Genomic DNA, 15,041 nt, shown 5'->3' on the forward strand with positions numbered 1-15,041 from the left:
TCCGTGCAGCTTCTGCAGTAATGCGGTCAATGTATCGGTCTGTCATGGTGAAGGTCAATCTACGTTCCTACTCTCACCTATGGTCATGAGCTTTGGGTCATGACCGAAAGGACAAGATCCCGGATACAGGCGGCCGAATGAGCTTTCTACGCAGGGTAGCTGGGCGATCCCTTAGATAGGGTGAGAAGCTCGGTCACCCGGGAGGAGCTCAGAGTAGAGCCGCTGCTCCTCCACATCGAGAGGGGTCAGCTGAGGTGGCTTGGGCATCTGTTCCGAATGCCTCCTGAACACCTTCCCGGGAAGGTGTTCCGGGCCCATCTCACTGGGAGGAGACCCCGGGGAAGACCTAGGATACGCTGGAGGGACTATGTCTCCCGGCTGGCCTGGGAACGCCTCGGTGTCCCCCCGGAAGAGCTAGAGGAAGTGTCTAGGGAGAGGGAAGTCTGGGCATCTCTGCTTAGACTGCTGCCCCCGCGACCCGGCCCCGGATAAGTGGAAGATGATGAATGAATAAATGAATGTGAACAATATTTGAGAGAAATAGGCCTTTTGTGTACATAGAGAAAATCTTTGAGTTCAGCTCATGATAAATGGGGTCAAAAACTAAAGTATTGCGTTCATAATTATGTTCAGTGTTCACTTTGCTAAATGTTATCTAATTATCATTATCATGTTATCATTTAGCAGGAGTTACCTCAACCAGTATGTTTCACAGAACGTCTCTTGGATAGCTTAACAGGTCCATCCCAAGTCGGTTTCTTAGAACTTCGAATAAACCAATCAGCTGGTTATCAATGTTTTGGACCAGCAGGCCTAGTCTTAAGAAGTAAGCCTGGGTCTGATTTTCCATACAGCTGCGAGTGCTCAAGATATAACTTAATCTGCATCATAGTGAATCACTGTGATAAATTACAGTTGGCCACAAGTGTTACCTTCTCGAGATTCGAACCTGGGTCGACCCGTGAAACTGTATGTGCCACAATAACCTCTTGTCCCTATCCTGAACAAATCATATTTTGCCACTGGCCGTTTTAATAGTTAATTGGTCATTTGTGAATGAAATTGATACAGTTAAACTGACTAACATTTCTCCCTAAGCTTACATCCACCACAAATAGTGGCTATGTATTGCATTTGCCACTGGCCGTTTTAACAGCGTATTAGCCAGTAATAAGCATTACCGGTATCTACTAACTTACTGGAATGGTTATAAAAACTGAGCAATTGCTAGCGAGTCAGTCAAAGCTATTTCATTTCATGGCACAGGAACGTACTATTTTCTTTCATTCGTGAATGACATTTATACAATAACTATCAATAAAGGCGACGATAACTAACTTTGTCATCAAGTGAAAAGACGATAAAATCGTGGAATCTACCAGAAATTAATTAATAAATGTCCTTGCTCTCAATAGATTCAAACGTAGGTCTTCCATATGAGAGACACGGTCGTTAACCACTACGCCACGGAATTACAAGTATCAGCAATTGCTAGACTCCATTGAGGATTGTGTTAAATAAGCTTACTAGCATCTACTAACTTCCTAGGAATAATCCTAAGAATTTAGTAATTTCTAGCGAGACTGAAGATGAACTATTCCATGCCAGAAACAGTCGCAATAAAACCGTATAATTTCAGTTAAGGCTTAAGATATTGTAACTACGTTGTTAAGCCAGCAAATGTGTTTGTCTATCCTGACCCAAAATGCATGCACGGATGCGTACTTCGAAATCCACCAGAAACAGTCGCAAGATAACTGTAAACTGTTTTATTTCATAATATAGATACTAACGGTTTTAGCCAGTTAAGTTTTCGTCTATACAGAATAATTCATAATGCGTACTACGCATTGTCTGCGGGCAGATACGAGCTTGGGACCTATAATTCAAAAGTCTGCTTCTCTAACCACTACGCAATTTAACAATGGGTAGTCAGTCAGTCACTCAGAAAGAGACATTCACTCTTCTTAGCCGGCTCCGCTTATGCGGTCCGGCAAAAAAAAGTGTTTTTATTTTTTAAGCAGATAGCTTGTCAGCCATGTCATGAGTTAGAATATTAACATAATTTTACAAAATAGTTAATATTTTGAATATGGGCATTAACGAAATTACATTTAGTAATTTAACTCAAGCATGGGTATGTTGTGAATTAGAAACATTTATTTTTAAACAGGGAGTACCTTTTTTTATGTTTGATCGGATCATGAATAGTCTGTGCAAGGTCCTGCTTTGACTGATGCAACAACACAACTAACAGATCCTTTACCATCCCTGAGAGTGTACCTGAACAGAAGAGATCTGGGCAGGGGGAGTGCTGTTGGTGGTGGCCGGCCGTGGAGTCATGGCACTCTGGGACTGAGACTGAGCCTGCATCTGGGCCAGAGTCTGCTGGTGGATCATCAAAAGCTGGCCATTCTCATGGCGCACCAACACCATCCCTGTAAAGAGCCCAGATCATGGAAGTGGAGGGGTCAGGAGTGACAGGTAAACCAGCAGTCATAGATCAACGGATGGTGAAGTCAGATTCTACATTGGATGACCACAACAAAATGTTTTGCAATCAATTACCAATTATTATTAGTTTATTTTTGCAGAAAAGTATTTGCCATCTGTTTCAATTTTGCTCCCTTATGACAGAGAATTATAAAAGGTAAGACAAATAAATGTTGAGCTAACTGATAGCAATTTTGTTAATGAACGAGAAAGTGAATGAAATGCAGCACTTGTTTACCAAAATGGTTAACGAGAAAACTCTGTAAAAGAACGATTGCAACTGAATTGGCCATGATGGGACAGCCGAAGTAACCAACCACATTCGCAAAGCACAATGGAGAACAGTACAGTAAACAGTCATATGCAGTAAAACATTGACACAGTAAAGAGTATTGGAGTAGAATAAAGATGTTGTGAAACATAACCTAGATTTTTATATTGTAGGTACAGAGAAAAATCAACTCAAGGCCCTAAAATTATACAGGTGTTATTCAAAAGTAGCCAAACCAATTTTTGTGGCCATATACAGCCATACTACGACAGAATTGTTAACACATTAATTTCAATTCTGGCTCAAAGTATTCAAACAGCACCATTAGGCCTACTTCTAGAAAACTCTTGAAACTCAAGTGTTAAGGTATTCACATACAATGCCTTTGGAAATATTAAGATATACCGGTATTGTCGATACCAGTGATATTTAAAAAATGAAATATTGATATCAGGTTAATAATACACATATGATAATATCGTATTCACTAGGCGAAACTGAAGTTTTCCAAAAATACCTTATTCATGTCACGTATAGACAAACCATGCATGTGCTTAAACAAGGAGACTGGACCTGTGCACTGGCATTTAAATAATTTAGCCTCACTAGAACCCCCGGGAGAGATCCACAAAATTGTTGTAGCCTATTCACATGGAAAAACAGAGGTTGTAAACAATCTAAATAATTAACATTCCACAAAGAAATGGACCAATATAATTGTCGCCTACTAGAAGTAGTTGGAAATCATTTGCAATAAAATTTAAATTAATTACTTAATCATACAATGTGATTTTCGTTTTAGATTCCATCACTCACAGTTGAAGAGTACCTATGATAAAAATTACAGACTTCAAAATGCTTTGTAAGTGGGAAAACCTGCAAAATCGGCAGTGTATCAAATACTTGTTCTCCCCACTGTATGTGGTGTGTTGCAGGTGCCTGTAATTTGAAAATCAGTAAAAGAAAATACAAGTACTCATTCTCCTGTTTTGAGCATGGAGAAACAAAGACAATTAGATAATTGTCCAAAGAGGCGAGTCACAAAACTGTAGCCAATCATGGACAATCTCAAGGACACGAGACAATCTAACGAGAACTTGATGTTCCTGTTTTCACTGTGCATAATGTTATCAAGAAGTTTAAGGCCCATTCCACTGTAGCCAACAACACTGGATGTGGCTGTAAAAGAAAAGTTGATGGAGTATTACAGCATGAGATTGTTAGAATGGTGGAGAGGCACCTGCCCCACAAATTCAAGCCAACCTTCAAAAACAAAGGTACAATAATTTCAACTTGCACAATCCGTCAACAACTCAATGAAAAAGAGTATGGTAGGAGATCCACATAAGAAAGCTTGAAAGCAATTTGACAGAACAAACTTGAACATCCCACAATCATTCTGGGACAATTGCAACTGGACAGATTGCCAGTGGGGTTGCATACAATGCTAGAAGAATACCACAGAGCTCAATGTTGAATCCAGTGTCAGAAAGCTGGCTCTCTCAAAAGGTCATGTGTCTTCCAACAGACCCCAAACACATTTCAAAAAGCATCCTGAACTGGTTCAAGACAAAATACTGGACTGTTATGAAATGGCTAGCCATGATTCTGGACAGAAATCCTATTGAAAACCTGAGGAGAGATATGAAAACAGCAGTTAGGAGAAGGCCTTCAAATATGGGAGAACTGGAGCGGTACTCCCAAAGAAGTGTAGGCCAAACTTTCAGTACAAATGTTGCAGGAAGCTTATCTATAGGAAGTGATTGATAGCAGTGATTTTGGCTAAAGGGTGTGCTAACAAATGTTTAGTTCAGGGTATTAATAATTTTGTCAATGCAATTTCTGTTTATTTTCTGATTTAAAGGGATACAATAGGTTCTGAATTTAAAAAAGTTCTGAAAACAGTTCTGAAAAACAGAGCTTAGGGCTGTCACGATTATGACATTTTAGTTGACGATTAATGGTCACACATAATTGTGATTAACAATTTAATTGTCTATATTGTAAATGTTATGCCTCTATTATAGTGTAATCCTAATAATACTGTAAAAATATATGTGGTGTATCCAGAGATGATACTTCAGATTTGGGGTGTTGGAGCTTTTGAGAGCAACCGTTCTGGAGCAAATCCAGCAATTTGCCTCCTCCAAATTATTGGCCTCACCTCTTTCAATTTGGCTTAAAACCAAAATGCGACCAGAGGGTTCCAGTTGTGTTCGGCTTTGGAACTACCACTAAATCAATGTTGTTAACGATTGCTGTTCACAAAACGCATCCGCAAAGCAATGACAATAACATTTCGTTGCACATAGTGACATTTCACCTCTCGCTCTGCTGCAAATAGTATAGCCTAGGTATTTAAAACAGCCTTCCTTACGTAGCAAAACACGTTTCAATGTTTAAAATGCAATGGGAAAACATTTCTATCCATGCATCCATCTATTTAATGTGCATTATCTAATTACGAAATATGGTTGGAAATGACTAAATTTGACTTAATTCAACACAATATTTCACACGTTTGAGTGTTTTTTTGTTTTGTCGATCACAGTTTATGCAACAGATAAGCGACTGAAATGTGTTTGTCTATTAAAAAATAAATGTTGCGAAATTACATTATTGTGCATAGCAAAACAATTCTAAACTAGGTTTAAGCATACTGAAATCAAGAAGAAAACGAGTTTCAGTAAATTATCTATGCTTATAACTTTCCGCAGAGCTGTCAAATGCTCCTCTGCTCCCATGCGCTAGACATCCTAACTGATGGAAAGTGACATAATTTGAATGGTATTTGCTAAGACGTTTCTAACGTTTGCCTAAAAAAACTCTTATTTAGATTGGAAACATTATTTTGGAATCAAAATACAGTGCAAAAAGAAAAGGACAATTTTCTATAAAATAATTGAAATCTGGATCAAATAATCGCAATCATGCAATTGTGACATAATTGCAACAGCACTAATTGGGCTGATATGGTACACGTTGTATGGTAAGGGGGTACGTACATTAACTACGTTAATTAATAAGTTTAAAAAATAAATACAAAATAGCTATGCTGTTTTGAATGCCTTTCTAATAGGTCCTAAATCTGATTGAGAAAAAAAAACATTAGCCTGTTCTGTTAGCCTAAAACATTAGCCTATTTTGCTCCATGACACCCGCAAAGAGAATGTGCGCACACCATAAGAAATAGAATTGCGGTTTAATTGTTGTTTGTATAACTGTCGTTTTGTGAACCATAATCTGGGAGGAATCTCAGGTTTTGCAGCATCTTGGCTTTCCAGTACACTACAACGGATGGGATTTGTTGATAAAACATTAACTGCATGTTGTCACTGCTCAACAGAAATTGCCTATGCAGCTGCTAACACCTCAAACATCCTTACATATTTAAGCCAAAATCAACCCAGTATGCAAAAAGACAACTCAACTTGGTCTCCACATTGCATTCAAGCAGCCATTAGTGGCAGTCTAATTCTGCTAAAGACATTGCAAGAGTGATAGGAGTGTTTATAGAAGCGGACGTGCCCATTCTCAGTTGACAACACATTTCTTGCACCATACCGAAAACGTATGGAACTATGACCCTCAAATCGCAATATGTAACGTTAGCGTAGGTTAGGCATACCGTTTTGGATTTATTTTATTAAACCAAGATTAACATAAATATTGTAAGATCAAATAAATGTACAGTGACACATATAGGTAGGAACAGGGGGATCCTGAAGCAGTAAAATGAGACGATTGAGACGTGCATGTTGAGCTAAACTGTCTTTTGCAATTAATTCCAGTCAATGGCAGCTGCAAAAATACAAAGCTGATTCAAAAAAAGTTGGGACACTGTATAAATTGTGAGTAAAAAAGGAATGGAATAATTTACATATCTCATAAACTGATATTTAATTCACAATAGAATATTGTGAATTAAATATAATATTTTGGATTTCATGAGAGCTACACATTGCAAAAAAGTTGGGACAGGAAGCAATAAGAGGACGGTAAAGTTAAATGTACAGATAAGGAACAGCTGGAGGACCAATTTGCATCTTATTATGTCAATTGGCAACATGATTGGGTATAAATAGAGCCTCTCAGAGTGGCAGTGTCTCTCAGAAGTCAAGATGGGCAGAGGATCACCAATTCCCCCAATGCTGCGGCGAACAATAGTGGAGCAATATCAGAAAGAAGTTTCTCAGAGAAAAATTGCAAAGAGTTTGAAGTTATCATCTACAGTGCCTAATATCATCCAAAGATTCAGAGAATCTGGAACAATCTCCGTGCATAAGGGTCAAGGCCGGAAAACCATACTGGATGCCCATGATCTTCGGGCCCTCAGACGGCACTGCATCACATACAGGAATGATACTGTAATGGAAATCACAACATGGGCTCAGGAATACTTCCAGAAAACATTGTCGGTGAACACAATACACTGTGCCATTCGCCGTTGCCGGCTAAACTCTATAGGTCAAAAAAGAAGCTGTATCTAAACAGGATCCAGAAGCGCAGGCATTTTCTGTGGGCCAATGATCATTTAAAATGGACTGTGGCAAAGTGGAAAAGTGTTCTGTGGTCAGACTAATCAAAATTTGAAATTAATTTAGGAAAACTGGGACGCCATGTCATCTGGACTAAAGAGGACAAGGACAACCCAAGTTGTTATCAGTGCTCAGTTCAGAAGCCTGCATCTCTGATGGTATGGGGTTGCATGAGTGTGTGGCATGGGCAGCCTACCCATCTGGAAAGGCACCATCAATGCTGACAGTTATATCCAAGTTCTAGAACACCATATGCTCCCATCCAGACATCATCTCTTTCAGGGAAGACCTTGCATTTTCCAACATGACAATACCAGACCACATACTGCATCAATTACAATGTCATGGCTGCATAGAAGAAGGATCCGGGTACTGAAATGGCCAGCCTGCAGTCCAGATCTTTCACCCACAGAAAACATTTGGCGCATCATAAAGAGAAAGGTGCGACAAAGAAGACCTAAGACAGTTGAGCAACTAGAAGCCTGTATTAGACAAGAATGGGACAACATTCCTATTCATAAACATGAGCAACTTGTCTCCTCAGTCCCCAGACGTTTGCAGTCTGTTCTAAAAAGAAGAGGGGATGCCACACAGTGGTAAACATGGCCTTGTCCCAACTTTTTTGAGATGTGTTGATGCCATGAAATTCAAAATCTACTTATTTTTCCCTTAAAGTGATACATTTCCTCAGTTTAAACATTTGATGTCATCTATGTTGTATTCTGAATAAAATATTGAAATTTGAAACTTCTACATCATTGCATTCTGTTTTTATTCACAATTGTACAGTGTCCCAACTTTTTTGGAATCGGGTTTGTACATTTTTATTGTTACATCCTTACAAAAAACTCAGTAAGAAAAAATCTGGAGAGGTTATTTTTAGACATTGGGAGTAATGTCAAGATTGTGCAAGGGTGCCAATACTTTTGGCAACAACTTATTTCAACAGACAATTGTGGGGCCTCTCTGGGAACATTATGACATTGCGATACACCATTTAATGTTGGATTTCACATGAAATATGCAATTTAGAAAGGAAACAATATAATGTTTTAGTGTTGTACTGTATTACAAAACATCAGGTCAGGTTATAAAAATGTGAGAGACATTTATACATTCATCTTATTTCATATGCAATATCCTTTGCTATGGCCATCCCAATGTATTATGGACAGAAATGCCACCTTAGTGCTGTTATATTGAGTGAGATTTAAAGAACTCCCAATGTTGAGATTACAGCCACTCATGCATCAAATAGTGATCTAGTTGAGAATCCTGACCATATTTGAAGATGTCAATGCACATACGGAAGACAAGTATGGCCAAGTTGTTGATGGAAATGTGTATTGTGCTTTTTGACATTTTCAAAATTCTTTGCATTTTAGTTGTGGACAATTAGTTTAAATTACATTGGCATTTAGGAGCTCAAATGCTCTGTACATTTCACTGTAAATTAATTATTGTATAAGTCAGTAAAAGGGAGACAGTTGAGTCATAACATGTATTAGTAAGAAACATTTAAATGTAGATCTATCCACATAGGCCAATTCCCTGTGTATTCATGGTTGATCAGGCTATCATTATTGACAAAAATTTTAAGACACTCCAAGTCAACATTTGACACATGCTTTCAACAAGGTTACATCTAGGACTATGGAGTCAGCCTAGAGTTGATAGCACACATGCCATGAACCCCCCAGGACCTTACAACAAACAACAGCGCCCCACTTTGATCTGCTTTTACTGGCAACACGTTGACAACACGGAGAATGTTTCCACGATCAAGGAGCATGAATCGGTAGTACAACCAACACACTCAAACATAGCACAATAGCTACTGAACAGCATCTTGTCTCGCATATTAAACACGCGTCTATGTGCAGCAGTAATGACAAATGTAAGATGTTTCTGCTAACTGACATAACTGGCACCCCCAATATATCCAAACGTGCACGTGCTTTAACTTATCAGCAATACAATTGTAACTTGTAAAAAATAAAAAGTTACCTGGAGGGAGCTGAATGTTATGGATGTTTGGAGCATTCTGTTGTGGTAGTGGATGTCTAGGGGCAAGCACCTGAGGTGCAATCGCCCTTATCCCGCAAGGACTGGCTGCAATACTCGATGCGATTGTGGTCCTCACATTTTGTAAAACTGCTGGTGCCCCCATCACAACACTGGGAGTTGTGACCGGTGAAGTCGTTTGTATGATAGTTTTTGATGAATCCAACGTGTTGATGTGAGCTCCTGAAATTGCAGGATGGGAGACACTGACAGATGTAGTCAGAAAGGCATTACTGCTCCTGCTCTGCGAGGGGACTATTCCGGGGGTTTGCATAGGCGGCCTCACGAGCGTGACAGTGGGAACACTGTTTAGCACAGACGGCAGAGACGATATAACAGTTGGAGTGACAGCATTTTGCATCAGAGAGGTTTGAATGACAGTGCTGGAAGTTGAGGGTAAAATAGCGTTTCCCTTGGCCACGGAGCCTGGTCCGTTGTTGACAACCGTGAGGGCAGGCACTGTGCAGCTTGCTGAGCTAACCAAAGTGGTTACATGTTCGGAATTTTGAGAATTCATCAGAACGCTACTTCCATTTAAAGTTTGTACACCAGCCGGCCCAGTCTTTTCGATCGTTGTCCTGGGATTGGAAACCGCCGTTACCGCATCACTGAATGTCCCAGTCTGGCTTTGACTGTGCCTAGCAGTCATGCTCGTTCCCGGCGCCGTCGTCCCGGTCGCTGCATCCATGGTTGAACCCTCGGATCTCGTACTAATGACACCCCCTTGTACGCAAGTCCCTAAAGCAGATGAAACACCAGAGGGGTTCATATTAATATAAATGTAACAAGCAGCAGTCCTGTCAAATTATGTGTGGTGGCTAACAGATAAAATGAGAAACAAAACAATATGACAAAAATTAGCTAGCTAACCATTTAGGTTGGCTACATAATCTACCTGGTGTAGCAAGCTCTTGTGAAAGTCCAATTTTGTTGTCCTGGACATTGGAATTACCACCTACAGCGGTGTTGTCAATATGATTTGCTGCAGCCTGGACCCTGACCGCCGAGTTTCCGCGACCCGATCCCGTGAGCTCAGACTCCAAAGATCCAACTAGATCACTAACTACTTTCTCGTCTACCTCCGCGTTGAAGAAAACATCATCCAGCAAATTGGAGCCAGCCGCCATCTTTACTCTGCTACGCTAGATCGTGAGACGCATGCGCCGATTGGATAGTCCGTCACTCACATCGGATTGAGGGTGCTGTGATTGGTTGTTTTTAAGATAAGAGGTGTTGATCAATAGTTGCAAGTTGCGTTTGGAAGTACCAGCTGGTTGATAAGCAACACTGCTTGGACGAGTAGTTGGGAGGACTTTACAGACAGGATTACTTTGGCCAGATGTGCCGTTAGCTTTGCCAAATGGAATCAAACCACACGATGTCAGCAAGTGTACTTATCATGAATGTTATAAGTGCTTTTCTTTACTTATTTTAGATTTGATTCGTACACTAAAAATGTTTCAGGTGTTTTGTCCGAACAGCTGTTAACGTGCAAGGGCGCATTGCTGGACAAGGCTACATTATTAAAACAAATACATATTTATAGTTTTCTAATATTGCGTGTATAATATGCTTTCGACGCTGTGCAATATGCTGTTTGGTATTTTACCATCACTGGCAGGGTCAATGTCAGAATAAAACGCTCAATCTTCACACCTGTTAATAAACTTAAATGAAGTTTAATAAAAAAGCATACTTATCATATTATTTATATAGGCCTACTTTGTATCTAATTCTGTGTGTGTGTATGTGTGTGTGTGTATATATATATATATATATATATATATATATATATATATATATCCACACACACAAATATATTGTTAGCGTACACCATTGCAAATCTATTCAGAACATAATCGAACTTTGACCCTCTTCCCTCTTGAACCAGGTGCACCAGGAGCCTAAATGAGGAGGCGTGGCCCATGGCTCACTTTAGTAGCCTATGATGGTCCATAAATTTCCTTTTATGAAGCGCGTTTTCGCTGTCGTGTGTGTGACCAACATTTTTAAAACGTCGTGGAGGGTAACTGTTGCTTGACTTCGGCTAATAGCAGCTATAAACCAACCATGAGCGGTGGAACACCTTATATTGGGAGTAAAATTGGCTTGATTTCCAAAGCTCTAAATCGGTATGAAGGAATCTTATACACCATTGATACAGTGAATTCTACGGTGGTGTTGACAGAAGGTAAATAATGCGAGCAGCGCACTCGAAGAGCGCACGTTTGTTATTTTGTTAGACGCTGGGACAAAGTAGCAGGAGTAGTTGACTAGGGTGTACGAGTGAGTTTGATATATTGGGGGGGACATAAAATATTTTTCGCAAAGTGTTCTTATCATTGGGGGACCAGTTTACCTGCTTCCAATTTTAAATGGGGGGGGGGGGGGGGGCGTTAACAGCTTTTAACATTGGGGTGTGATCATTTCCTAATTCTATTCTGTGTACCTATAGGTTGAACAAAACCGGCCACAATGATGAGGTGCAATCCCTCTCAATTCAAGCCTTTGGCTTACTGTTGTATTTGACCGTTTACTTTCTTTGTGTCCAGGTTGAGCAGATTGTACAGTAACTTTTGTCTGTCTATGTGCAGTGAAGTCATTTGGATCAGAGGGCCGTCCCACTGACCGGCCGACCCCTCCTAAAGATGACATCTATGAGTACATTATATTCAGGGGTAGTGATATTAAAGATATTTCATTGTGTGAGCCTCCAAAATCACACCATGGCCTACCCCAGGATGCTGCAATATTGCAGGTATGTAGGCCATGCCACACAACAAATGTAATAGTTACTCAAAGGATTGAATTGAATGTACCTTTCCTTCTATTTTTTTGGGTAAGTCATCCCTTAGCTCCTTACCGCCCTCATTTAATTCAACTCAAGAAGCATTCAGCCCATACAGGATCCCATCCTATAACCAGCTAGCAGCCAACTATCTGCTCAGTCAGCAGTATGCGGCAGCTCTTGGTCTTGGTGAGTGAATAACCCAGCAAAGGGAACTTTTGTTGAGTCCCTTCAGAGGGAAAGATTACTTCTGCAACACTCGAGCCCGGTTTGACTATCACAGGAAAGGCCTAGTCCTGGACTAAAAATAAAGCCCCATGGATTTGTCTTTTGAAGTCCTGACTAGGCTTACTCTTTATTTGTGAAACCAGTCCTTATTGATCAAATCAACTTATGCCAAATTATCTATGCTGTTCATACTTATTTGTATCTCAGCCCATCTAGACCCTCTGTTGAGAAGGGGTCCAATGGTGGAGCAGGCTGTCCAGACCACACCTGTAGAAAAGACAGTTCAGGAGAGCGGCCTGACTGTGTCCCAGGGGCAGCAGAGGTTGACTGGCAGGAACCAGCGGGGAGCAGCACGAGGTGGCCTGCAGCCCCAGATGCATGGGCAAGGCAGTAAGCAGGCTGGATCAGGAGAAACTGGCTGGTGGTACCGTTCAAGCTGACTGGAGGCTAGACAGGATCTGGGTTTTCCTTTATCTGATTTGTATTGTCATGCAGTATCACATTGAAATACATAATTGGCTTTCGCCTAATGTCTCATTCATAACCCTAACCTACTGGCTTTTGTTGAGCCCATGTGAAAGCTCGTGTGCATCTGATAAAACTAAAGTTCCTGTGAATGTAGTTGGTTGTGGTGTGATATAAAGTTTAATTTGCCACTCTCAGTTAGGTCAGTACAAGCCATATCCCAATCCCGGAATGAAGCCAATGATGGCAACTGGCCCCTACCAAGGAGAAGACAAGGTGATCCCTCTGTCATTCAGTCGGGGTTCTTGTGCCCTGGGTTCATGTACTTGGCTTAGGGGATGCATTTATGGTAAACCTTTCATGTTGAGTTTTTCATAGCTTAAAATGAAATACTTTCCCAACACTTTGTTTTACAGGAGCCCGTAGGCCCAAGAATAACAGTCAGGGCCAGCTTCTTGTGGAGACCTCCAAGCCTAGCATCCTCAAGTTCGAGTCAGACTTTGACTTTGATTCCGCAAATGCTCAGTTCAACAAGGAAGAGCTGGCGAGAGAGATTCAAGACAAGTTGCACCTCAAGGGTTGGTTGCATTGCAATTGGCAAAACAACCGTATCTGTCACTGACTCAATGGGCCTGTTGTTCATGCTTTAGGCTCTCATAAGCATTTGTTAAAATTGTATAATGTTTTGTAAGTACTTTTTATTATGCTTTCTAAACTTGTTAGAGCTGTTATTAACCTCTGCTCATCCGTGTTTACGTCTTCACCTTGTCTAGAAACAAACAAAGCGGATAATACGAAGAGTAATTTGAAGATTGTTGATGAGGCAGATCCATTTGGGCCTAAGTGCTACTATGACAAGGCCAAGTCTTTCTTTGACAACATCACATCGAAGCACAAGTCCATGTAAAATGTTTAACTTCCACTTATCTTCACATTCATGTGTAAACATCCTGTTAAAGTCTTAACAGGCACCATCTATCACAGGGTCTCACTCAATTCCATGAATACCTCAATTCCCATCTGAGAACATTATCTCTGCAATTGTTTGACCACCTAACTCTCTATCCCAGACGCACCACCTGGGCAGAGGAGCGAAAGCTGAATGTTGAAACCTTTGGGGTTCCTGGACGATTCCTGAGGGGGCGCGGGGTCCGTGGCGGCTTCCGTGACCGAAGAGGGTGGGGGTTAGCACAGCGCCGGCCCTTTCAGAGAGCAGGGAGTGGGAGACTGTGAGGGTCAAGGACTAGGTAAGGACTTGTGTGTTTATTCAAAATGTATAGCTGCAGACTTTTCTCAAATCATCAATCCATCCTACTAAATGATCCAGCGCTTTGCTGACTACCGATGTGCACATCACATTCCGTGCAGGTGTATGATCTTCCTCAGGCTGCTCTTGTAAACGGTGCTTGTTTACTAAAGTTAAATCTAAGCAATATTGAATGTCTCCTGAATCAATATTCTACAGAACTGAATATAATGGTGTTGTATAACGTTACTGTAAATCAAATAGAACATTTATGCAGAATGTGATCCGCACATTTAATAAACAGATATGCAGAATGTGATCCGCACATACAATTAGGTTTTAAAAAGGTCCAGATCACTTGGTCTGGGTATACCTTTTGTATTGCTTGTGACTGAATCTAGATTGCCGGCTTATAATGCTAGTAATATATCTTTCTCCCCCATCAGGCATAATGTGGAGCTTGAGTAAACTTGTTGGAATGGCCACAAAGTGGCCATGTTACATTTGTTTTTGTAGTTAATGAAGATTTAATTCAGTGTTCATTTTCTTCCTCCATAAGTTGTAATGTATGAATACAAAGGATTTATTTTGACTTTTTGGTGCCCCACAACGAAGTGCTTTTGCGTTCCTTTTTATTTAATGTTTTGCCTTATGATGCTTTTTGGCTATTGAATACATTTTGCATTTAAATTAGTTCTGTGCTTTTCAAGCTTTTCTTTCATTTCCTGATAAATGAATGCCATGCAGACTATAACCTATTCAATTAATTTAAAGATTAAACTGGTAAGGGGATTTGTGTTCAGGGACTATTGTAGTTATTACTTAATTTATTATAAATAACTTAATACAAATGTCAGTAAGAATTCCCATTTATTTTGTCATTTGCTGTAAATATGTTAAATTCTTATGGTTGTAATAAATATGGGAAATTGCTGAATTAATTTCTAT

General features: G+C 40.2%; 2 protein-coding genes across 2 annotated transcripts in view; one reads left to right on the forward strand and one right to left on the reverse strand.

Moving 5' to 3' along the window:
• LOC105025740 (transcription initiation factor TFIID subunit 4) overlaps nucleotides 1–10,575 on the reverse strand; it is a 29,443-nt gene extending 18,868 nt beyond the window's left edge. Inside the window, exons 1-3 of the mRNA XM_010896668.5 lie at nucleotides 10,262–10,575; nucleotides 9,310–10,104; nucleotides 2,284–2,438 (exon numbers count right to left, since the gene is read on the reverse strand). Coding sequence (XP_010894970.2) covers nucleotides 2,284–2,438; nucleotides 9,310–10,104; nucleotides 10,262–10,493 — 1,182 coding nt within the window. The 5' untranslated portion in view covers nucleotides 10,494–10,575. The remainder of the gene's footprint in view (nucleotides 1–2,283; nucleotides 2,439–9,309; nucleotides 10,105–10,261) is intronic.
• Nucleotides 10,576–11,314: 739 nt separating this feature from the next.
• Nucleotides 11,315–14,990, forward strand: lsm14b (LSM family member 14B). Its single transcript, XM_010896669.4, has 9 exons — nucleotides 11,315–11,557; nucleotides 11,961–12,124; nucleotides 12,211–12,343; nucleotides 12,590–12,772; nucleotides 13,046–13,123; nucleotides 13,264–13,425; nucleotides 13,621–13,750; nucleotides 13,918–14,094; nucleotides 14,540–14,990. The coding sequence occupies exons 1-8, from the start codon at nucleotides 11,437–11,439 to the stop codon at nucleotides 14,078–14,080; spliced, it is 1,134 nt and encodes a 377-aa protein (XP_010894971.1). The 5' UTR covers nucleotides 11,315–11,436; the 3' UTR covers nucleotides 14,081–14,094; nucleotides 14,540–14,990.
• The last annotated feature ends 51 nt before the right edge of the window (nucleotides 14,991–15,041 follow it).

This window comes from Esox lucius, chromosome 12 (assembly GCF_011004845.1).
Source record: "Esox lucius isolate fEsoLuc1 chromosome 12, fEsoLuc1.pri, whole genome shotgun sequence".
Taxonomy (NCBI): domain Eukaryota; kingdom Metazoa; phylum Chordata; class Actinopteri; order Esociformes; family Esocidae; genus Esox; species Esox lucius.

Bases quoted from the DNA above. Each gene is read 5' to 3' on its own strand.
- lsm14b (XM_010896669.4), top strand. From the start codon at position 11,437: ATGAGCGGTGGAACACCTTATATTGGGAGTAAAATTGGCTTGATTTCC. The intron at 13,426-13,620 runs GTTGGTTGCATT...CACCTTGTCTAG, and splicing joins AGACAAGTTGCACCTCAAGG to AAACAAACAAAGCGGATAAT. The intron at 13,751-13,917 runs GTAAAATGTTTA...TCTCTATCCCAG, and splicing joins ACATCGAAGCACAAGTCCAT to ACGCACCACCTGGGCAGAGG.